The sequence below is a fragment of the Cornus florida genome, unplaced genomic scaffold (genome assembly GCF_030987335.1).
Source record: "Cornus florida cultivar Cherokee Brave unplaced genomic scaffold, ASM3098733v1 CherokeeBrave_3.0.0_Hap2_Chr03, whole genome shotgun sequence".
Lineage (NCBI taxonomy): Eukaryota > Viridiplantae > Streptophyta > Magnoliopsida > Cornales > Cornaceae > Cornus > Cornus florida.
The window spans coordinates 56,326,633-56,352,154 of NW_026775573.1; the positions used below are offsets into that span (position 1 = coordinate 56,326,633).

General features: G+C 37.3%; 1 protein-coding gene across 3 annotated transcripts in view; it reads left to right on the top strand.

Moving 5' to 3' along the window:
• Window positions 1-15,689: 15,689 nt before the first annotated feature.
• The window catches only part of LOC132300582 (uncharacterized), a 94,797-nt gene continuing 84,964 nt past the window's right edge, over window positions 15,690-25,522 (top strand). For 2 of the 3 annotated variants that reach the window (XM_059797737.1, XM_059797740.1), the window contains exons 1-6: window positions 15,690-15,874; window positions 16,015-16,094; window positions 16,956-17,116; window positions 17,293-17,602; window positions 17,865-18,025; window positions 19,338-19,403. In XM_059797737.1, the coding sequence (XP_059653720.1) occupies window positions 17,362-17,602; window positions 17,865-18,025; window positions 19,338-19,403 (468 nt within the window). In that variant the 5' untranslated portion in view covers window positions 15,690-15,874; window positions 16,015-16,094; window positions 16,956-17,116; window positions 17,293-17,361. The remainder of the gene's footprint in view (window positions 15,875-16,014; window positions 16,095-16,955; window positions 17,117-17,292; window positions 17,603-17,864; window positions 18,026-19,337; window positions 19,404-25,522) is intronic. The other variant, XM_059797739.1, reaches the window with a different exon arrangement.

Below are 25,522 nucleotides of genomic sequence, written 5' to 3' on the forward strand. Positions count from 1 at the left end.
GTTCCGACTTCAAACAGCCATAACTTCTTCGTTTCTAATCCAAATGGGGTGATTCTTGAGCCTAAATTCATGAGCTTGAAGTCAGATTTCTAATGACACCAACCATGCATTAAAAATCCAATCTCAATGAGAGTTATCCATGTTTTAGCAAGAAGGTGTCAGTTTTCGCTTAAATCGGAAGGGGCATTTCGTGGGATTCTTGTCCAATGTTCTTAGAACCTCTTGGAATGTTGTGTAATGATTGGTTTAGGTTGTGTGGAACATATTTGACTTGTTTAGAGTCAAATCTCCCTTCACATTTGCAAATTGACCATTTTGCCCTTGATTAACGGGTTTTGCTCGTTTTTCTTCATTTTGTTGTTTCTCCTTCGTTCGGACTCCGAATCATGCGATTCTTGAGTCCATCATGATTTTTTTTTCATTGTCTTTCCAGTGGTGTGCTCGGTGGCACCTGAATCCATACATTTTGAAATGACCTTTCTAACCTCAGGTTCATTCTTGTTCGTTTTTGAAACGTCGCTTCCGCATTTTTGTTTCCTTTGAGTTCCTTGACCTCATGGAGGGTCATCTTAGGGTCTTAGAGGTGTGTTGTGTCTTGTGAGACCAATGTCTTATTTCTTGCTTCCACGTCTGGATCCGTTATCGGGTCAATCTTTGGTTCATCGCTGACCCACCAGGTTGAATAAAAATCTGGGTCACGACAATAACATTGTTTTTGGATGGAATTTATATATATAATTATGGTACCGCGATCTGAGCTTGTGTCTCATAGTCGACGGTTAGGGACCGTATATGCGGTAGGATGCGTAGTTGGCTATATTGGTTGAGGTATACCCTGTTATGCTTAGGTAGTCATGCCCACTCAGGTGTATTTTGTATGTTGCCTTTTATTCAAGTTGAGACCGTCATCATAGTCCAATTAGAGTCCTGCAGTGTGGATATATATATATATATATATATATATATATATATATATATATATATATATATATATATTTACGGACTATATAGATATGGTTGAGACATCTAGGATGTATCTGCGTATCGGGTCTCTGTTTGGATTGTAGTTAGGATAGAGCTTGTTCATGGGCCCGACCCACTATTATTTTTCAGGTAACGAACGGTTCCAGGTCTCAAAGCTTGTTCGTGCTGAGCAGAGACGACTACTCATTCTTCTGACGACGTAGTAGTTTTCTTCATGATTTACCATTGGAGTTCTTCAGTTGTTGTTTTTAGTGTTGGAGTTTTATTAGGGGTCCACCAGATGGATTACCGAGTTGTATTGGAAATGGAGAAGTTGAATGTATCAGAATAGTTTCTTATTTATAAAATTTATTCTGATGTTTCAGTTTCTGGATTATCATTTTAGTTTCTTTTCAGCAATTTTATTTATTCTGGTTTATCTTAATTGTATTCTGTGTTCATTTATTGATAATCGGTTTGATATCCTCGGATAATCGGGCGTGGGCCTGGCCAACCCGCATCCGGAAATCCAGGGGTATCACATAAGTTGCTAAGGAAAATGCTACATATTGAGATTTGATCGAAAGCTCCCATTATACTGTGAATTGAAGCGAAAAGTGGAGATAAGTTGAGTTAGGGAATTGCTGACTACTCTGTAAAGTGAAAGCCGCCTTGCTTAAAAAAACTTGTTCAAAACAATTTTATCTTGATGCTTTTCGATCAATAAGGTTTAGACAATGATCTATTAAAATTCAACTGAAGATGGATTATATTCGATTTCACACGCACACATAAACTTGCTAGATTAATTTCCAAATTTTTCAACAAAATTTGCAATTTTGATTTCATGTTGTGATTACTTTCTAAGAGTTGAAATTATTTGAAAAGTTTGTGGAGTCGAATATTTGTTCTCTGAGATAATTTTAAAATTCTCTAAAAGGGTTTTGAATTGTGTGTTGACTGGATGATTTTAATGATTGGTGATTTTGTTTTTAGTCTTATTAAAAAAAAAAAAAAATTAAGAAAAAAATTGAGAAGTATGGAAAATTTAGAAAGATTTTGATTTTTAGATTTTTAGTTTGTTTTTGTTGCTAGGTTTAATCACCGATGTGTTAAAATTTTCTGAAAATTCATTGGAAAAGTTTTTAAAAAAAATATATTGTAGTTTCAAGACTGGAGGTCTTGAACCAGTTCAATGAGGGATTGAACCGGTTCCAGCATATCATTTGGCCTAAGTTTGAGTGACTGTCTATTTTGAACCGGTCCAAGATAGTGGAACTGGTTCAAGGTTTTGTGTATATTGCACACTGTCCTTCTTGAACCGGTACAAGAAAGCTGAACCGATTCAAGAGCACGGGTTTTGGGTTTAAAATTGCTTCAAGATTCATTTGTTCGCAACATTACTCTAACTCTCTTGCTCTCTTTCTCACTTTACATGTCACACACACACATATATATATGTATATATCCATATGCATCATATCAATTTCTTGTCATTCATCTATGATTTAATTGATCATTACAAAATCTATATGAGATTGAAGACAAGAATTGAAGATTGTGAGAATTGAAAATTGAAAATTGAAAATTGCAAAATGGGTTTCAATGAAGTTCATAAAGTTTGGGGCTAAACTTTCGAGGATTGGTTAATCATTTGAATTGATTGAAGAGATTGAAGCTTGATTATGCTTGGGGAAAATATATTTGCATTGTTTTGTTGATTTTGGGGAGGATTGAAGATCAAAACAAGCTTTTCAATAAACACTTTTGGGGTTGCACTCCAAGTGTTTGATAAAATTCCTGAAAGAGTTACAAGTTTCAAAGTGAAAAAGTTTCTAACGAGCGTGGCTCCTAAATTGACTAGGGAAGCTAAAGGGAAAATAATTGCTAATCCTAGACCACCAAAGAGGTCCAGAACTGGCATCTCTTTTCAAGAACCCCAAAGTGGTTCACAAGCACCAAGCATGGCTCAAATAAGATATCCTTCAGTTTTTAGCACTGGAAGGATTGAATTTACAGAGTCACATTTTTACAATGAAGAAGCTTGGAAGGTGTTTATCTCTGTTTACAAAGATAAGCCGATAAAGATAGAGAGAAATGTTAATCTTCAAAAATTCAAGACACTGCAGGACGAGCACTAGTGAACTACATCAAATCTCATAATTGGCTTTTCTTCACTAGGCTTGACAAAGGTGTTTATTGTCCGGATATGAGTAGCTATTTCTATGCTAATATCCATGAGGTTCATGACTCCTACTTCATTATATCGTTGTTTGGAGTTGATTATACAGCTGATGAGCAGGATATTACATCTATCCTTGGACTTCTTAAAAATCGTCAATTGTCGGGACATACTCTGCCTTTGACAGTTACAGGCCCTGATTTTTCTTGGATTATACCATAGATTTGTGTGCCAACTCCTCTATAAATTAAGATACGATCCCAGCTTGATTTCTGATAGTGAAGCTGCGTTTTTCAACTTATTTGCTATTGTAAATCAGGGCTACTTCGGGAAGAAATATGAATTATCCCTGGAGCGAGCACAAGTACTTTACTTTCTTGCCAAAAATAAGAATATTTTGCTTGACCACTCGATTGTGTAGTTTATAATAGCTTATTAGAAGAAAAATTCTCGCAAGTATTCTTCTCCATTTCCAACGATCATCATGGAAATTCTGAAAAAGAAGAATGTGCCAATTCCTCCAAGGGCATATCATAAGCCTATCATGACTGAATTGGATCCTCGTGCTTTGAATATGTCAAAGACTGCTAGGGAGAATGCTAGAAAGGTGAGGAGATCTGTTGACGAGGGGCCATCACAAGTTTCAGATATTTTTCCACTATTTACTCTAAAAGGGGCTTTCATGAAAACAGATGCTAACATCATGTATTCCTATCTACTTTAGCATTAGAATTCATTATTTGAGAAGATAATGGTTGAGATTCAAGATCTCAAACTATAAATGACTCAGCTGAGAGGACGGTCATCTGGGGTTCCGAATGAGGATGTCTACAGGCCTACACCTCCAGATCCGTCTCTACAAGCTGACGATGAAGAAGATGATGAAGATGGGGATGAGTGTATAGATGATGATGAGGATGATGGGAATGCAAAAGAGAGTGGTGAAGACTAAAGATGATGTTTCTTATCTCCGAGTGGTTGAGAAAACATGGTGCTGCTTTTAATGTTAATTTCTCATGCATCATGACATCATGTTCTGTTTATTTATTGAACAACTTGTCTATGGTTTTGGATATTCCTAGAATATGCTTTCAAAGACTTTAATATGCTTATTTCGATTATGCTTTAATTAGGTGGACTTATCTGTTCTATTTTTATCTCTATGCTTTGTCAACTTGTTACAAAAAGGGGGAGAACAAATGTGATGTTAAGGCGGAGATAAAATTTTTGTATAGTTACTTAAGGGGGAGTTTTTATAAATTTTTATTTATTAAACTTCACTAGTAGTTGTTACTTGATAGTGTGCGGGAAACAGGTCAAGCCTTGAATCCAAGAAGAACAGTATTCCTATTTTCGTATTTTTGCCTTTAAGCAAATAATGTAATTTCCTTTTCTACTTTGGGTAAATTGCAAAAATTGTTTTTAGGGTTTTGTCATGAAATTGCCAAAGGGGGAGTTATGAGATATGAATTATTTTTAGCAATTATCGTAGACATAATAAGTCTAAGTTGAGTTGTAATTTAAATTACTTACTCGACAAGTCATCAAGTTCGACGGGGACTACAGAACTGGGAAGAGTTCAAACTTACCATACTTGAAGAGTTTATGAAGAAAAGGGTAAGAACACTACTTTAGGAAGGAATATGAACAAGTTTGGACATTCTACACTTGCCATGTTAGTTTGAAATTCCTATAAAATGAAACAAGGCTGAAAGAATTCAAGTATTCAGGTCTGCCAACCTTGAACCAGTTCAACTTCCTTGAATCAGTTCAAGATGCTCAAGTTTGAGTCACTGCCAAACTTGAACCGGTTCAGCTTCCTTGAATCGGTTCAAGATGTCCTATTTGCAGTACAATTTCAGTTTCCTTATTCTGAATTATTTCCCAGTTGGTCTAGAATTGTACTAAATCCTTTGCACGAATTTTTCTTATTTTCAGATAGATTAGGTCATTCCATACTCTATATAAGCCATGTCATATACATTGGTTTATTCACGGCTTTTATATTATAATTCTGATATTATTCAAAGCCTTAGGAAGTTTATTTCTCTTAGAAAATCACATTTAATTTTTCTGTTATCTTCCTAGAATACACACATATTCACCTAGTGAGTTTAGAGTTGTGGTGTTCAAATCCTGATCGTGATCATACAGTTGTATTAACATCGATCAGACGAAGCAGATCTTCTTCTACATCATTCAGACGATTGAAGAACAGAAGTAAATGCAATCACACTTTGAAAGGGTTGGAGCATTCATGGAGTGCTGTCTGATCTACCTGCTACTCTTCTACAAATATCAAATATAAGCCTGAGGTCAAGTTGCTGTTGGACGGGGAGTCGTAAAGCCAGAGGATCGTCAGCGGTTGGTGTGGTGTAAAACGACGGGGTGTGAGCCAGAGTCAAAGTTCTGTATACTTTATTTCAAGTATAGTGGATTGGTTTACTTTGGACTGCACAGTCCACGAGGTTTTTCCCATAACAGTTCACGTATTTTATCAACTGGGTTTCCTCGCTAAAATTCTGGTGTCATCTCTAACTTTCTACTTTGCTTTATTTTATCTGCATGTGATTAACTGTTTAATTGCTAAAATAAGTAAAGTTAGTAACGACACAGATCTATTTTACAAAACCTAAAATTTTCCTTAATACTTTCCGCTGCGTCCGACTCACAATCTCTTGAATTAGCTCATGTGTAACATTTACTCTCTGAGAAGTACCACCTAGCTCCACTTCTTCTTCTTCTTCTTGAAGATCGGCATTCTTATCCACTGTGATACCCCTCGATTCTAGAGCCACGGGTGATCAAGTTCGAGCACAGATCCGAGGGATACCAGCCAATTAATATGTAAACAAGTAGGAATAAAAACTGATTTAAGAATAAAAGAATAATGCGCAGAAAGAAAACTAAAAATGAAAATTCTCAAACCTTAAATAATAAATTAATATAATTTAAATCTGTACAACTCGGGAATCCACCTAGTAGACCCCTAACCCCAAATCTTTAAATAAATTTACAGAATTAAAATCCAAAACCAAAATAGAAAGGAAGTCCTATTTAAGTAGAAGAGTGAGTGTCTATATCTGCATTAACACGATCAAGCTCTAAGCCTGGTACTGGCGAACACCTGAAAAATAGGAGTGAGTCAGACCCACATGCAAGTTCCAATCTACTACAATCCGTACATAAACCCGATACGCAGATACATCCTAGATAGCCCGGTAATATCTAAACATAATCCATATATATATATATACACACACACACACTATAGGATACTCACTAACCTATAGTCATCACACCTGAGTAGAAGGTAACACGCAAAATGCTGTAGCGTCATCATGCACACCCAGACCTACCACGGAACGTCATTAGGTCCAGTTATCCCTCCATGCGATATTTGCACCCTAATCATGATCAGGAGACTCAAGCTCGTACCACGGTACCATAAGTATAGATATAAATTCCTTCCTAATACAAAGAAGTAAAATAAACATCTGTTATGTCGTTCAACTGTCTTAGTTGACAGAACATGCATCCATGTAGGATTTAACTGTTTTAGTTAATCTATTCTTTATGTATGAATGGGTAGGGATTAACGTTTGATCTAATCCGTCCCTCCGTATGCCACCGTCCCATACCGGTGCATATCATGCAAATGATCCGTGAATGATGCAACATTTGAAGCAGTTCATCAAATCATATCCACGTAATCCAAATAGTTGATATACAGAATTTAAACAACTCATCAACTAGCAATCCAGAATCCATCCACGTAACTAACGAGACAAGGTTTAATAGTTCACCAAGTTAAAATCCAACATCTATCTATGTAATTAACAGAAAATATATACAGTTATTTCTTCAATTAATTCCAGGCTAACATCCAATTAAATTAACAGAACTTGAATATTAGTTCAGCAATTTAAGTCCAAACTATAACCTAAGTAATTGTAGAATAGTGCTTAATATCATAGCAACTACTATCCAAGTTTAAATTCATATATCGTATAACAGAATTTGTATTTCATCAATTAATATCCAAAGTATGCATAGATCAAACATGATATATAAATGATCCTAGCATGCTACCATAATAAAATTTATAAAGATATTTATACTCCGTTAAACTGCTGAAATTAAACTGGGCAATTAAACCCATTCCTTCCATTAACAGCCTGCACCGTTGAACTTTCCTACGGTTAAATCCATGAATATAAAGACATTAATTTATTAAGTGTGGCTCTAACTTAGCATAATATCATGTTTAAAGTCCATGCTATAATCCGTTAAACTTTTAAAATAAGATTTAGCAATCTAGTCCGTCTTATCCGTTAGCAGCGTACAAAGTTGCTTATTCTTACCCTTTTTATTCCAATTGCCTTATGGACCAAATTATACAATTAGAGGGATTAAAATCCATTGTAATTACTTTTAGAATTCTCATTCCAGTCCCTAAAACCATTTAAAATCTCAAATAGTGCCCAAACAGAGCCCAAATTGTGTCCAAACCACGTCCAAACATCACCCAACCAAGGGAGCCTGTTCTAAAATCAAAGAGCAGGCTCTTCGCCACTTAGATCCGGCTCCCTAACCCCTTGGAGCTGGCTCTTTGAAGGGGGAGATGGCTCCCACAAATCTGGAGCCTTCTCTCTCCCACTTTGAGCCTTCTCTACTCCTCTGTTTCACCTATGCTCGTGCGGTTGATGTCTATGCTTTCGACGAAGCTTCCTATCCCATCCCCAAACCTTTGTAGCATCTTTAGGACTCTATTTAAGTTTCTTATAGTCCTAGAACCCCTCATACTCCAGTGTAAATCAATCGACAGAAACTAAACTCACAACAGAACAGTTTATGCAACAATAAGTTTAAACTTTAAAAAACGCAGAACAGATTACAAAAATCATCTAGCATGTATAAAGTCCGTTTTTAAAAGTTTAATTAAGTTCCTGGAGTCTATATAAGATGCACAAAACACAAGTTTACAGAAGAGAGATAGACTGAAACTTGCCTTTAGGTTTTGGTTCGAAACCTTTCGACGCCGTTGCTAAATTTTCCAAGACTGTTCCCTCCTCTGATCACTGTTTTCTACCTCTGTTGCGTCTTGGTTCACCCCATGCACAACCCCCTTACTTAATCCCTCAAGACCCTCACTGTGTATCTCTCTTCACATTCTAGAGCCTCTGTTTTTTTTCCTTCTCAATATATTACGTGAATAGGGTTTTCTCAAAACCCTTGCAGACATATAAGAAAATATATATATATATATAACCGTCCCCAATCCTAAGTCTGCTTATAACCTTATATATATATAGTTTTCTGTAAAGCCCTAATCCTAGTTCCAGCCTAATGATATGTCGGCTACTACATGAAAATAAAACCCTAAACCTAAACTATAAATACAACACACATAAATTATATAAGCTACCAAAATTAAATTAAAACAATAATCAAATATTTAAATTAACCAAGAATTAAATTAAAACAATTACAATCAATTTAAACAAACACAATTACCAATCAAGCAAATAAAACCATTAACCACATAGCCAGATAATCATATTTAAATGCACACTAATCAAATAATCAATTAATCAATTAAAATGCACATAAAATACATAAATAAATTCCAGTTATATCCTTTTAAGAATTAGGGGTATTACATCCCCATATTCATCAAAAAGACGATTTAAATGGGCTTCGTCATGAATAAAATTATGTAATGTACAACAAGCAATAACGATGAGTGCTTGTACACTCAGTTTGTAAGGAGGCATCAACTTAAGGATCGACCAACACATTTTTAATATACCAAAACAACGTTCTATCACATTTCTCAATGACAAATGCCTATAGTTGAATAGTTCATGAGGACCCCTTATTCGTCTCCCCTATATTCCTGTAAATGATATCTTTCACCACGATAAGGTGCTAAGAAGTACCTCATATTGGTGTACCCAGAATCCACAAGATAATACTTACCTGCACAAATAAAAAATAATTAATTTTTTTCTAATTTAATATGATATCTTAAACATATGATATTTTAATTTAATACCTTCGGGTGGCAACGGAAAATTTATTGTAGGATTAAAAATAGTTTCCAATAATACTCTTGAGTCATTCGCGGAGCCTTCCCAACCTGCCACCACATATGTAAATTTCATGTCGAAAGAACAAATAACCATTACATTTTGTGTTGTGTCTGATTTGCTTCCACAATAAAAAATTTGTGAAGATACTGGGACATTTGCATGGATATGTGTACCATCAATTACACCAATGCAATTCTATAACACATTATTTTGTTATTAAATATAAATTCACAATACCAATTAATTAAGTAAAAATATTTTTTTTTAAAAAAAATTACTTGAAAGAATGGAAAGTATTTCTCAATATGTTAAATCTCTAAGGGTACCTCATTCATATTTGGTGGACATATTATACTCTTCCCTAATTTGCAAATATACTTTAAAACTCGGTGGAAATATTTATGCACAGCCCCCGTAGAATGTTGATATCTTTCTGCCACCAATCGAACACTCTCATTGTATGCTAGAGTATACGAGAACATTGCAACTTGTTCTTGTACGGTTAAGTACCTAGAATCTTCCAAGCCCAATTCCTTTAACCGTTCACATAAATTTCTAAATACATGTTTATCCATCCTAAAGAGTCGATAACACCTAATGGGGTGGCCATTACTAGTTCAAGTATATAGTTATGGCCTTGAAGCATAGAAGTCATACATGGTCTTGGTGGAAGCATATAATGTTCCATGTACTCTATGACCATGTAAATAAACAACAAACACACCTCCATTTCCTCCTCTTCATCTTCTTTATCATCATCAATTAAAGTAGGCAAACAAAATTGGTCCATAATGGTAAACCTGATGCAATAAAACATGAGATACATAAAATGATAATGCAATCAATAAAAGTTATGGGAAAAAATGACTTCATCGTTAAATGACATATATTTTATCTTAGATTAACACAATAAAAAGGACACAAATTAAAGTAAATAAATGATAAATATTAGCAAAACATTGTCAAAAGGTAAGCGTACTAGTTCTAAATCATAGATATAAGTTTACTAGCTTAAACAAATCCCAAATAGAAATTACAAACACCAAAAGAAAAAACATTGTCTCAAACAAACACAACAATTGCAACCCATCAACACATAATGTTGCAACCTATCAATCTACTCCAAGTTGCAGCCTATCAATCTAGTCCCAGTTGCAGCCTTTCAAGCCATTCCCGCTTCTTCTCATCACTAAGTTTAACAAATACTCTAGTCCAGAGTGGATCATCACGAAATTATTTTAAGGCCTTGAAAAATGTGTCGCCATTAATTGGTCCCATGTCTTCTAAGATTTGCAAGCATTCAGTAACTTTAGCGGAGTCTTGATCAACTTAAGACATACGACTTGAGCCTCCACCCCTGTCTAATGCCTCTGCCTTTTTCTTAAAATATTTGCCAAATCCACTTATAGCAGAGGAAATTGTTTTTCGAAAACTCTCTTTAGTTGATCTTGTACGAGCAAGGTCAGGAGACCGACTTCTATAACGAGAAGTATCCACCACTTCATTGATCTCATTAGGATTTTCATCTCCCTTATCACCACTAATACATGGGCTTCTATTTGAAGGGTGAGCACATGTATCACCAAAAAAGTTACTAAGCAGATCATAATGTTTGCACCATTTTTTCTGAAACCGCTTGGCATACCTGACTTGCTGCAATTATATATTATTGTTATTTATATGAAACAATAGATAATAATATAAATAAGGGAAAAAATCACATTACTCCCCTATACTAACGTTTTCGTCCAAAATGTCCCCACTAAAATTAAACACCCCCCTGAACTAACAAAACCCATCAAGTTGCCCCCAAATGACAAAACTACCCTTATAATTTAATTTTAAATTTAAAACTTATAATATTATTGTAAGACTACAAAAATACCCTTGAGTTGGTGGGTCAACTGTTCATCTCCATCTTCCTTTGATTTCAAGTACCAAAAACCCATATTTGTATACACCTGTTAATTTTCGAAAATCAATTTTAGATCACATCTTATATATACATGTATATTATATGTGTATATATAGTGAGAGAGAGTCAAGTTTTCTCTCTGTCGTGCTTGAACAAAATCAGTCAAAACGTGATTGTGCTTTAACTATGATCGATGCCCAAGAGAGGTTTGGGGACATTCGATTGCAGGTTATTGGGTTTGATTTTTGGGTGTCATTCAGTTTTCAATGCGGGTTATTGGGTTTGATTTTTTGGGTTTCTTTTAGTTTCAGTGCATTATTGCTCGTGCCACCTACGATCTCACCACCATTCATCTTCCATCTCACTGGTATAGTTGGTACAATTGACGATGATTACGTGGGGCTCACCTTGTTTCTTCCCTTTATGGACCAATACGATATCATCCTCTATCGACGAACCCATTTTGGAAATGCCGGCGATAAGAATTACCGAAATTTCAACCAGAATCGGTGAGTTGGGGTGTCCTTCGGCGGAGGATATTCAAGCAAAGACAGAGTCCGATTAATTTAGGGTGTTTTTAGCTACTTACAATAGAAGTAAACAGAAGGAAAATGTTGCCGGAGTTGCACAAAGAGGTCCAAATTGAAATTTTAACTTGACCGGGTTGGTGATTATGGCAACGCCACCGCAGAAGGAAGGGTTCACAACAATACTTTGGTTCTTACCTTGTTGGATGTGAAGTTGTCAAATTCGAGCTTCCGTTGCAACTTATCGGAGTTGGTGTCGATGAAGAGGACGATGGGGCCCCAATAAGTGCCGTAGAGGACAGAGGTAGGGTGGACGTGGAGGAGGATCATGCCGTCCCTGGGGCGGAGGTAGTTCTGCACCTCCCACTTGACGGTGAAGGCACTCTCATTGCTGAGGTCGACGACGATGGTGATGCGGCGGTGGGCTCTAACGGTGGAGAGAGGGAATTTAGGGCAAGATGGCTGGATGTGGGCCGCCGATAGCGGCTGAATCGGAGGGTCTTGTTCCGGCTAGGATTATTGTTTTGAATTTATAGAATTGTGTTAGTTTGTGTGAAATAGTGTAGAGAGAGAAAGAAGGGGCAGAGTATTAGCTTGGTCACCGTAGAATTTGTTTATGAAGGTTCCACCACAGTTTCTTTCCTTTACTTATTTGTCACAGTTGTTCCCTGCATTTTGCTTATTTATCACCGTTGTTCCCTACGTTTTGGTGTTGAGGAAGAAACGGAGGTGGCGTCGAAGTTCAGTATGATCAAAGTTTGGGACTTTGATCTGTAAAGGAAGATGCATCTGCGCAATTTTGAAATTTAACCAAAAAAATAGATATTAGATTTATAACTTTTAAATTTACAATTAACTTATACGGGCAGTTTTGTCATTTAGGGGCAACTTGATGGGTTTTGTTAGTTCAGGGGGGGGGGTGTTTAATTTTAGTGGGGGCATTTTGGACCAAAACGTTAGTACACGGGGGTTGTGTGATTTTTCGCCTATAAGTAATGTATTCCAACTAACCTTTCCATCTTCTCCCATTGGGCATCTGTAAGTGTGACCTGACCAGTTACAGGGTCCCATGATGAACCAGTGTTGAATAGAATTTTTTTGTATGCTTTATATCTGTCTCTCAACCCATTGAATTTATTCCTCAATTGTAGGTTCATATACTTTTCTTTGGTCAACCTTAACATCCCTTCTTCTAAATTTTTCCATCCTTCAGTAGAAAATGTGGTGCCTTTCCGATTTCCATTCTTTCTTTCTTCTTCCATCAAAGTTATTAAGATCTTTTCATTTTTTTCACTCTATAGAAATTGAGAACTTTGATCCTCGGCCACATTATCCCCATCCAATTATTGAGTACTTTGATCCATCACTACAACAATTAATACTATGTGAACAATTACTATATACCAAAGTTGCTAACACAACTTAATTGAGTACTTTGATCCATCACTGCAACAATTAACACACTTCTACAACTTATTAGATCATAATAAAATAAATGAGCAAATAACTTAGCATTGAACATATAATACTTTAAAATAATATAAGGAACAAAATCTCTATATTATAGTAACTAAACAACAATAATCTTATAAGGATGCTCGTAATTAAGATCATGATAATTAAGTTCATATATTATTAGTTGATATTGATGGAAATTTAGTGGACCCTTAATTATGCGCAACCATGGCTTGCGACATTTACAAGCACTTGCGAGCATTTGAGGTTCAACATCTGTTTTTTTTAAAAGAAAAAATATTTATTTCTCTATGCAATGCTCATATCTTTAGCATTACTTAAAAATACAGCTCCTGAATTACTCATTTTTTACCGGGTATCTTCATTGATGTTCTATGTTTTTAATGGAGAAATGTTATTACTAAAAGTATCTACTTGGCCAAAATGGCACATGAATTACAATTGAACAGACTTTCAGTGCATCACGTATCAAACACAATCTAAATGATGTGGTTTATAGATTGGTATTGGCTATCAACTCAATTTAACTACATTGTTGAAAATGGCGTTGTAGAATTTATTTGGTTTTCTAACAATGAACTATCCTATAAACTTTAGCCATTCAAAAACAAGGGCAACAAATGAATGGTCCAAAAAATGGTTATTATGCTTTTATACCCTAGTTGACATAGGTGGACAGACCAAATATCTGATATCATTGTTTGCCAATTCTAATGACACGTGTTATATAATCTTTGTTTGGCGATTTCCTTTTTCGCGCCAAGTCCAAAGTAGTACTTATCTATTTTTTCTTATACTGACATCTCATCTATTTCTTCAAGGGGATCGTGGTTAATAGATATTCCTCTCAATGATTTAACTCGGCATAGCAAATCCCCAATCTCTTTTTTTTTTTTAAAAAAAATAAAAATAAAAAAGAGATTGATAAAATGGGTAAAAAAATAAAATAAAAATAGATTGATGAACTAACATGCATACAAACTATGGATTTGTTTCAAATTGCCCAAGGATCAATAGTGCTTCTCACTTCTACACCTAGATAATATCATTCATATAAAAAGGGGTGGAAAGACATCTGAACTCCATGAATTTATTCCCTCAATTGTCAAAATGCTTGTAGATCTAATAAATATAAAAGGAAATACAAATATTTCACTCATAAAATGATTCAGGAAGTGAAATTGTAGATTCTAGGACAAAATCTTCATATACGAGGATAGAGAGAATCTGAGAAGAAAGAGAATTTGAGAAGAGGGAGAATCTGAGAATAGAGGGCGAACTTACAGGTGGTGTTGTTGGTCGGCCGTTGAGTCTCTGTTGCCGATCAACACTCGCAGATAAGGGATGACGATCGCCCTGGTAGAAGTTTCTTGAAGCAGATATGAGGGCGAGAGGCTAAGGTTGTGATGTTGCGATGATGATATAAACAAGGACGGGTTTTAGGTTTTAAAAAGTTAGCGCTACAGTATTGTACAGGAAGTATCTCACTTTCTCTTCTCTTCACAAATTTAGGAATTACTTCCTCAAAATGAAAAAGTGAAAGTAATTTAATAAACGTGATTTTACTTTTATTTTTACTTTTTCAGAATTGACAGTAGAAAATAGGAATATTAATTCTTGTTACTAAACATGCCTTTAGTTTTTCAATTCTTGTTTTCTATTTTCAACACTTTTAGCGCATTAGTTCTAGCCATACCTACCCGAAGTCCTTTGTTCTAACCACAAAAAGAATCCTTGAGGGCGATTATTTCAGCCTCTCTCATAATCACCTGAATACTAATTGTCCAACAATAGTTTGGAAATTTTTTTGACTCATTTTCATTGGAATTTTTTGAAATTCTTGGCATGCATTGCACTCCAATCTTCCATCTGAAAAATTTAGCGGGCTTAATGTAGTGGTTTGAAGTTGGAAATTTCGCTTAATTAGAAATGCAAAAATAAATTAATTATCTTCTCAAAAATTGTTTTTTTTTGGGTAGATTTTGAGGAAAAAAGTATTTTTGAACTATATGGAAAATTCATGTGCCAATGGACTATTTTGTGGTATTTAAATAATGATGAATGATTGTACTCATAATTAATTTTTTTATTTTTTTATAAGTTGAGTGAATGAATTATTCAATTTAAGAAGCATAATTTGGTATTTTGGAATAAAATATTAGAGGACATTTTGAACCTGCAGTTCTCAATGCAGATTTAATTATTTCATTTAATTCAATTAAAATAAAAATAAACTTTTGAAATAGACCAATTTTGTTATTTAGGAATCCTAAGTTTATTTTAAGGTAATTTCCTCAATTTAATATTACTCAGGTAAATTATTAAATACTTGCAATCATCAAAACTATCAAGTTTCACTCTACTTGAAATATTAGAGCTAGTAAGGTGGTTATTAAAAACTGTTTTTTATTTTTTTTATTTTATGTTTTTTCAAAATTTTCTTTTTTCTAGCTACCCAAACTTTTAAAAAATTGTCTAAAAAAATTTCATTTCGTTTTATTTGCTATTTCCATCTAAATGGTGAAAGAAGAGAAAAAAAAATTTCGTGCGCTTATGTGACGTATTGCGTGCGCGATTGGTGCAGAATATGACAGCGGTGGAAGGGTGGCTCTAGGATCAAATATGGTTTAAGATGCAGTAACAGGGTTAGGGTTTGGGTCTGGGTTTGAACGTCACTGGCTTCTCTGGTCTGCTCTCTCTCTTTCTCTGCTTGCTGGTACGCAACCTCTCTCTTTCTGTCTATGTACGTTTGTAGACGCATCTCTCTCTCTTAAAAAAAGATAATTAGATCATAGGACTTGCTGTTGTATTGGTGATCACTTGTCTTTAACTCACAAATCTATATATATTCTCTAGTCATTCAAGTTCGCATCTCAAATACTGAGCAGCGATTGATAACATTTGCATAGGCGATTCAAGCTGGGACAGGGACAAAGGTACTATTAGGATATGATTTTAGAAATATTGTTCACTTTGAGACTGTAATTTTTGATTCTGTTATCAACAATTGTAATTTTTTTCTAATTTTTTCTAGAACATTTTATTTTTCTAGATTCTATCTATCAATATTCAATCCGCAACTTGATTTCTGTTCTGGGAGAGTTTATTGCATTCTATTGTTTAATCTGGTAATCGGTTCTAAATAATATTTTAGGTACTTTGTTTTCTTTTTCTTTTCTATTGATTTAAATTCTGTCATTTAGCAATCTCGAGGTTATATATTTGTATGCATATACACACACACACACACACACACACATATATATATTTATGTGTGTGGTATATTCAAACACACTCAGATGCATAATTTAATACATACTCGTATATATTTCTTGTAATTATTAATTTCTGTTAACCATATTTAAAAATCAGTTTTAGATTCTGATTTTGTGTTGTTCTATATTCAGAACTGATTCTATAACTTTCTACCAAGTAGTTATACCTACTTTGTGTGTGGTATATTCAAACACACTCAGATGCATAATTTAATACATACTCGTATATATTTCTTGTAATTATAAATTTCTGTTAACCATATTTAAAAATCAGTTTTAGATTCTGATTTTGTGTTGTTCTATATTCAGAACTGATTGTATAACTTTCTACCAAGTAGTTATACCTACTTTGATTCTGATTCTGTTATTGTTTCTATATGTATGTTTGGTTGATGGTGATAAATCGGAGTTAATGTTGTTTTTGCTGATTAATACATCTATTGTTAACTGCGTTAAATTGCATGACTTTCAGGCAATACCCATTGATTATTTCGTATGTCATTCTTTTTTCTTTTTGGTCAGGGTTGATGCTGTACCATATGTAACAAGGAACTTGCCGATGAACAGCTTCATGGTTCTCTTCTTGAGTTCTTGTGTATATGTATATGTACTTATTTTGACCACCTGTTTAGTCATATGGAACAATTTGACACTGAGAGATACTATCCTGTACTGTAAACAATGTAAAATTTCTAATTGTATATTAATTTTATTGTTTCAACTTTGATTGCAATCTTTGTTTTTATTTTATTTTATTTATTTTTATGATATTAAACTGATCTTTTTTGTTTTTTTCCCATATGTATGTATATTGTTTTTCCTCAAAATGTATGATTGCATGTTATGGAAAATTTTGTAGATTAGAATTGGATAAACGCTGGTTCTTGATTAGCTGAAAATTCGAGAATCTAGATTGCTTTTGCCAACAATGGAGAGCTTAGCGCAGCTAGAAGCTTTGTGCGAGAGGCTCTACAATTCACAAGACTCAGCTGAACGAGCTCATGCAGAGAACACTCTGAAATGCTTTTCTGCTAACACTGATTACATTTCACAATGCCAGTACATTCTGGACAATGCTTTGACTCCTTATGCATTGATGCTGGCTAGTTCAAGTTTGTTGAAGCAAGTGACTGAACATAGTCTCTCTTTACAGCTGCGCCTTGATATCCGTAATTTTCTTGTTCTGCTTTATTATTTATTTATTTATTTTTGGCCACATGGTTGGGGATATATAATTTGTTCCACCATTGTATTGGCAATCATCATCAAGTTGCTCAAAGAGAATGCCAATTATTACTTATTATTTATGGGACTCACATAATAAATTGTGCTATTTTCTGGTCTTCTCTTCTTCTGGTCGAATTTGTAATTCTGTTTCTATCTGGTTTCTTTAACACTTACTAAATTCATTTTTGTGGACTTCCCTTGAAGGAAACTATCTTATAAACTATCTGGCGAAAAGAGGACCAGAATTGCAGCCCTTTGTAACTGGGTCACTCATTCAACTCTTATGTCGAGTTACCAAGTTTGGGTGGTTTGATGATGATAAGTTCAAAGATGTGGTCAAAGAGTCAATGAACTTTTTGAGCCAGGTAGCATGACTGTTTTATATAGCCTAATTGTAATATATATAGATGGTGAAATTCCATATGTGTGCATATTTATTTTTACATTGATTTATTTATTGCTTGGATTGCTAATAAATGTTTTTTGAGGAGTAAATAAAGGGGTTATTCAGGGGAATGGCAAGAAGTGGGCGGGGGTAGGTGATTTGGCTAGGAGTAATAATCTCCAAGTCATGAAGGTGAGAGTTCTTTTACTAGAGTCATTTTATGGAGAGTGAAGTCAAGTTGTAGTAAAATGATAGTGCTTACAAGGATTGCAAAGAATATTAAAGAAAGGATTGCAAAGAGAAGGATCATGAGAATTCAGAAATTAGGTTGTTAGCAATCATGGATGATATTCATGAAGTGGACCATAGAAATCTTGTCAAGGACCTGGTTTTGAGATTCCACTGGGTCCGAGGCCGGGACTCATTGATGTATTGGTGAGAATTGGAATTACATCAAACTCCTTCGAGTTCTTGGGGACTCGACCGAGTCTCTTTTTGACTTGGTAGGATCAAGACATTTGATGGTATGCAAGGTGGAGAAAATTTCATTACCGTGGTTTCCATCATTACACCCTGTGTCTGTTAGACTGCGGTCATGTTCATCCGCCGTCCGGTACGCAGTAAACCATGGTCAAGGATGGTTGTGGCATCTAAATGTAGAATAAATTTAAATTTATTTTTTATATATTTCAACATTAGGTCTTCATAAAGTATCTTATCATCAGCAACTAATGCTGGAGAGAATCTATCTTCTTGGTTGGCAATTCGGATTTGCTGATCTTTTAAAGAAATTAGTGGTCTTTGCCCTATAAAGAAAATAGAAATTTGTGTTACGTGTCAGTCCTCTAGTTGAATCTTTGAACATGCCAGAGCTTTTATCTAGGGAGTAATTATAAAGATTTTAAAAGGTTTCAGAATAATGGTTTGATGGTCTCTTCTTTTAGAATTCAACTCCCAAGATTTGTAAACTGAATGTGGACTGATGGAGATTGAAATTCTGTAATTCTGTTGTATTCTTGTTGTTTATGCACAATATTCCTTTTAGTAAAATTCTGAAAAGGCATCTTGGCCATATAGATGTGATTTTTTATCTTCCATTGTCTACATCCAATTAAGACATTTTTCATTATTCAGGGTGCTTTTGATCTCCCTCTCACCCCCCCCCCCCCCCCCCCCCCCCCCCCCCCCCCCGGCCCCTTCCTCCTTCATCATTATATTTTGTACTGGTTCTTCTTAAATGCAATGGATGTAACCTTTCAACATGTCTTTGATTTGAGTTTTTGTTTTATTAGGCAACATCAGATCACTATGCTATTGGTTTAAAGATTTTAAATCAGCTTGTTTGTGAGATGAATCAGGTTAGTATCTTTTAACACATGTCCAAGTTCGTTATATTATAGAACATGAATTATCATTTAGTGAGGAAAGTGTATAGCCTAAATGTCTATTATTTTTTATGTATATCTCAAGCAATTCTTCCTGTTGAAAATTCATTGCCTCTTGAAAACATTTTTCAATTTATTGGCACGCTGTGTTACAAATTCCATGATGCTATGTTGTATCATTAATGCAATGCATCCAGTTCTGCAGCCATTTTTTTTTTTTTTTTGATAAGTAAGATTTCATAAAAGGTGCTCAAGAGGGGAGCGTTCCCAAAAGAATACACAAAACACCAAGGCGACGGCTAAAGCTTTAAACTATCCACAAAATCTACAAGATCCCCCAAAGATGTACAATTACGCCTGTTAGCCCAAAAAAATAGTGTGTGCAGTGCACTTACTATATTTGAGAGACCAAATAGGAGTCTCCTCACCCTCAAAGGATCTCCTATTTCTCTCACACCCCAAACCCCACCAAAAACAAAGGGGAGTGACCCTCCAAACGGCCTTGGCTCGGCTCTCCACAAGACACCCTTTCCAAGCCTCAATCATATCCAAGTGGTCTTGCGAATACCTAAGACATGCCAAACGCAACCAAAAGCATAGGTCAAATATCCCTTGCCATTGGGCAATGAAAAAGAAGGCGATTCACTGTTTCCTCTGTCTTCTTCTTGCACATACAACACCAGTTGACCACAATTTGTGTCTCTTCCTAAGGTTGTCAAGGGTGAGGATGCTACCGAGGGCAGCACACCAAGCAAACAAAGCCACCTTCAAAGGAGCTTTTGACCTCCAAATTGCCTTCCAAGGGAAAGAAGGACCTGAGGTCACCGTCAAGCTTTGGTAGAACGCCCTAATCTCAAAAACCCCTCTCGGCACACCCACCCACACTATCTCATCCATCCTCACACCCTCCACCATTTGACTATAGAGCAAGACTAAAAAATCAGCAACCTCCATCAGCTCCCTATCATGGAACTCTTTGTGAAACTGCACATCCCAAGTCAACCTCCCGTTATCGAGATGATAATAGTCGGCAACCAGGGCATGAGGATACGAGGAGATCCTGAAGAGCTGCGGTAATCTATGGGCTAGCACAAAATCCCCACACCAATGGTCCTCCCAAAACATGACGTGACTACTGCTCCGAACCTTGAATCGGGTACGTTTAGAAAATTTGTCCCACACCTTCCGGATAAGCTTCCAAGCGCCCAATGGAAATCTCACTTCTCTGGAAAGCCACCCACCATCACTCTTCCCACACCGGCAAACAATAACCCTCCTCCAAAGACGGGATCTCTCTCTCCCAAATCTCCAAAGCCATTTGCCCAACAGAGCTTTGTTGAACAAATCTAATCTCCGTTTCTCTGGAAAGCCAGCCACCATCGCCCTCCCCACATCGGCAAACAATAACCCTCCTCCAAAGACGGGATCTCTCCCCCAAATCTCCAAAGCCATTTGCCCAACAGAGCTTTGTTGAACAAATCTAATCTCCGAATGCCCAAACCCCCCTCTGGAAAAGGGTAGCACACCTTCTCCCAATTCACCAAGTGGTACTTGAACTCATCTCCAATACCACCCCATAAAAAGTTCCTCTGAATCTCATCCGACCTTCGAATAACAGTCTTTGTCGTAGGGAAAAGAGACATGAAGTAGGTTGGGAGGTTTGATAGACTACTTTTTAAAAGGGTAATCTTTCCTCCTTTTGAGAGATACTGTTTCTTCCATCCTGCGAGACGCCTCCCAAATCGTTCAATCACGGGATCCCAAATCTGAAGTCCTCCTCTACACGACTCTCCCATAGGGAGCCCCAAATACGCAATCGGGAGGGTGCCGACATCACACCCAAGGATGTTAGCAAAACCATGGATTCCTTCAATTGCCCCAGTTGGAACCAATTCATTTTTTCCTAAATTGATCTTCAGCCCTAAAACGACTTGGAAGCAAGCCAACACACATCTCAAGAACCTTAACTGATCCACCCTTGTATCACAAAAGACAATTGTGCAAAAAGCAAATGGGAGATAACCAACTGATTGGGACTGTTTCCTAGTGAGAAGCCTCGAATGAATCCCAACTCCTCCGCCCTCCTCATCAATCTGCTAAAAGCCCCCATGACAATAATAAACAAAAATGGAGACAGCGGGTCACCCTAGCGCAGACCACGAGAACTCGTGAAGAAACCAGCTGGGGAGCCATTCGCTAAGACTGAGAACCGCGTAGTCAAAATGCAATGGTAAATCCACATCCTCCATCTTGGACCAAACCCCATCCTCTCCGGCATATACATCAAGAAGTTCCAACAGCCGTGATCATAAGCCTTTTCGATGTCCAGTTTACAAATAATCCCTGGAACACCACACCACTTCTAACCCTGGCCTCAAGGCACTCACTAGCAACCAACACCCTGTCCAGGATTTGATGTCCTCCAACAAAAGCATTCTGAGATTCCGAGATCACCTCATTCAACACTCTACTCAGGCGGATGACTAAGACTTTAGCGATAATCTTGTGAACCTCACCAACCAAACTGATTGGTCTAAAGTCCTCAGCCTCAACAGCCCTGCTCTTCTTTGGAATGAGGGTAATAAAAGAAGCATTTAAACATTTCTCAAAGTGCCCATCAGAATGAAAAGAACACAAGGCACCCATCACCTCCGGCTTCCCAACCTCCCAATTTTGCTGGAAGAAAGCCAATGAAAAACCATCCGGGCCGGGAGCTTTATCCCTATCACAACTCCTCAAAGCCTCTAAAACCTCCTCCTCCCCGAACGGTCACTCAAGCCTCACCAAACTCAGCATTGCATTCCTCCCTCCAGTTTGCCTCCAACTCACTCAGGCCTCCCTCTCCCTTCTTCTTGTCCAACTTTGAAATTTCAAGAAGAGCTTTGTTCTTGTGCCATTCCAGATTGCCAAAACTTCTTTGTTCCATATTTTGATGTCACCTTTCAACAATCTCAACTTTGTTGCTAATATGAAACTCGGACTACCCCTGACCACATAATGAGCCCACCGACCGCAATCCCTGTCTTTGAAGTCCTCCACCTGAAGCCATATGATCTCAAATCTGAACAGGGCTCTCCCTCTCCTAACCCCTCCACAATCAAGGAGAATAGGGATATGATCTGAAGCTGCACGAGCCAATGCCACCTGAGACACATCCAGAAACTTTCTCAAACTCACCTGAAATGAGGAACCTATCCAACCAAGACAAAGTAGGGGTCTCCCGACCACTAGACCATGTGAATCTGCCACCCTCCATCGGAAGGTCAAAAAGCTGGTGAGAATCAATGAAATCTGAGAACTCAGTAATTGCTGGGATCCATCTCCCTTCTGTAGATCTCTCACTTGGCGCCCTCACAACATTAAAGTCCCCTCCCACACACCACGGGCCCGACCATCTACTCCTAGCAATCAACAGCTCCTCCCACAACCCCCTCCTCTGCACATCCTCCACTGGCCCATAAACCCCTGAGAACACCCAATGACTCCTCCAGAGAGAAAAGAAGGGAGATAGAAGACCTCCCTTTCAACATGTCAACTGTTGAAACTCATCTCTTTTCCCACATAACAACAATGTCCCCTGAGGTGCCCTCTGCATCAACCACCTCCCAATCCACAAATCTCTCTCCCCCCCACCCCAAGAAAAAAAAAGACTTTTCAACACATTATCTGAATAGTATGCCAGCTTGGATTCTTGTAAGCACACAACTTGCACCTCCCACTTACGAATTAGAGCCTTCACCACCTTCCTCTTGTCCGGGTCATTCAACTCCCGGACATTCCAAGGCGCAATTTTTAGCTTCATAGACACACAATCTCTTTCTCTCCTCCCACCCTTCTTCTTCTCGCTCCCTCCTCTCCACTCCTCCCGAAAATCATCAGGCTCCCTGGCTTCAATAGGAAAGTCACTTTTATCCGCAAAACAGCACCGACCTCCATCACAGCAGATTCTTCGTCTCGGTTGCTGAAACCATCGCAGTGAAGTTGCAATTCTGCTTGCAGAGCATCCGCAGAGCCTTTTTCAATGCGCATCTTGATCCCACTGCCAAATCATAAGAGCAAGCTCCCATCATCCCTTCCACAAGGGAGAATTTTCAACTGACCACACTTAATTGAAGCAGAGTCACCACCGCACCAAGAAAGAGCCCCTGTATGTTCAGAGGAAATTGACAACATCTCACAATCATTCTCCGAAGGCTATCGGAGGCCACTTCTGGCACTGGCGACAGTCTGCGACTTTCTGGCATCAAACACCTACCAATCTCCCCACCACTACTCAGAAGAAGATGGAGGAGGAGTAGAAGGAGAAGATGTTTGAGAAGATGTGACAGAGCACATACCAGGATACACATGAGAGACAGAGGTCTGCACCCATTTCTGTTTCTGCAACTGAGACCACCGTCTGCCCTTAACCCATGAAGGTTGAAAGATTGACTACCTCTTTGAATTAGCGCCAGCCTTAACACGTTCTCCTGTCCTCTCTTCTCTGTGATGCTGAGGCTGATTCGCAGTGAAACAGGGAGGGTCTTGAGCGACATCTTCAGGGAAGTGGTCAGCCCCAGCTAGAGTCCCAAAGGAATTACTGAGGATAGGTCCACCTGAGACTGTTCCCACCTGATTTGAATGCTGGTTATTGGGCCTCCTATCCAGACATGGAATAAAGTCAGTGGCCCTTGAACCCAAAAGCTTGCTTGACTGGCCCCCCAAAAAATCACCGCTCCCTGTGGGCTGGTAACAAGCTCCCCTCTGTTTTGAGTGCTGGTTGCTGGGCTTCCTGTCCAAGCAAGGATTAAAAACAACGCCCCTTGGGCCCAGACTCTTACAGGACTGCCTCAAATTCAGGTCACTGGTCCCTTTGGCCTTGTTTAGAGCTGGGTCATATGTATGAATCTTTGGCCCAGTTCCCTTCAAAATTTTCCCTCTGCCATACGGCCTGGCCCAAGCCTGCTGATTAAAGAGATCACGTGCCTTCCGTGTGCGGTGATGGGCATGTGGAACAGATTTAAAATTCAAATTGCCTAACCATTTAACAGCTGTATCTGCATGTGACCCTTAAATCCCAGCATAATCTGGATAATGCTGTGAGGGCCAACCACCTATCCTTACTTGCCTCGCCACGAGAATCACGCGATACAGACTGTGAACAGCACTGCATCGTCTTCTACCTTCGTAGTGGGCTTTGTTCTGCAAAATACGATCCTCTTTCCATTTATGGAACTCTTCAACACCTTTCACGCCTTTTGCCATCATCTTCCACTAGTCTTCCTTCTTTAACAGAAGCAAGCCATGATCCATCCCCACCTTCCAAGCTCTCCATCGTCGAAACAAGCTTTGGCTACTTCTCATTCCAAATAGCAACTTTGTAGCAAACTATTGAAGGTTACATTGCCATGGATTTGCCGATGGCCTGATTTGTCTGGAATGTGCATTGATTGGGGGAAAAAGTCTTAATGATCTTTTGTTCTTTCATTCTATGAATGATGTTTAAAAAATCATCACATCCTTGCGATCATTTGTCCGTTAAATTTTGCGTTCCAATCTAATGGTTATTTGTTCTCTTTGATTTGAGCCTCATCAATATATATTATTGATCCCAGGGCAACCTGATTTACTAGTTTTCTTAGAGCTTTAATTTCTCTTGAACAATAGTATGAAAACAAGATTTGTATGCTTATGGACATGGCTAAATTAAAGAAATGCTAAGAAAAGAGGCCAAAGGATGTTATTGAAAATCAAGAGAGTATGCATTTGGAGTTGGAATTGAACATAGATTATAAAAATCTTGTCCGGTTGATAAACTATCAGAAAATTACAGATTTATAAAGTTTAGTTGATACACCTCAAGAACCTTCACTGCTGTCTACGAAGAGGCTAAAATCGAATCAACAAAAGATTTTGTGATACAAAGAGGACAAAAAGGTTGACTAGTATAAGGGAAAATTACACTGACCTCTAATAATTCCAACCTCTACCACAAAACGAAGTGGAAGTGGAACTATTAATGTGATTGTTAATTTGTTAATAAACATCATGACATACAAACAAGTTATCTTAGACTTGTTGGTCATAGTCAAACTAATGGACATGTAATTATT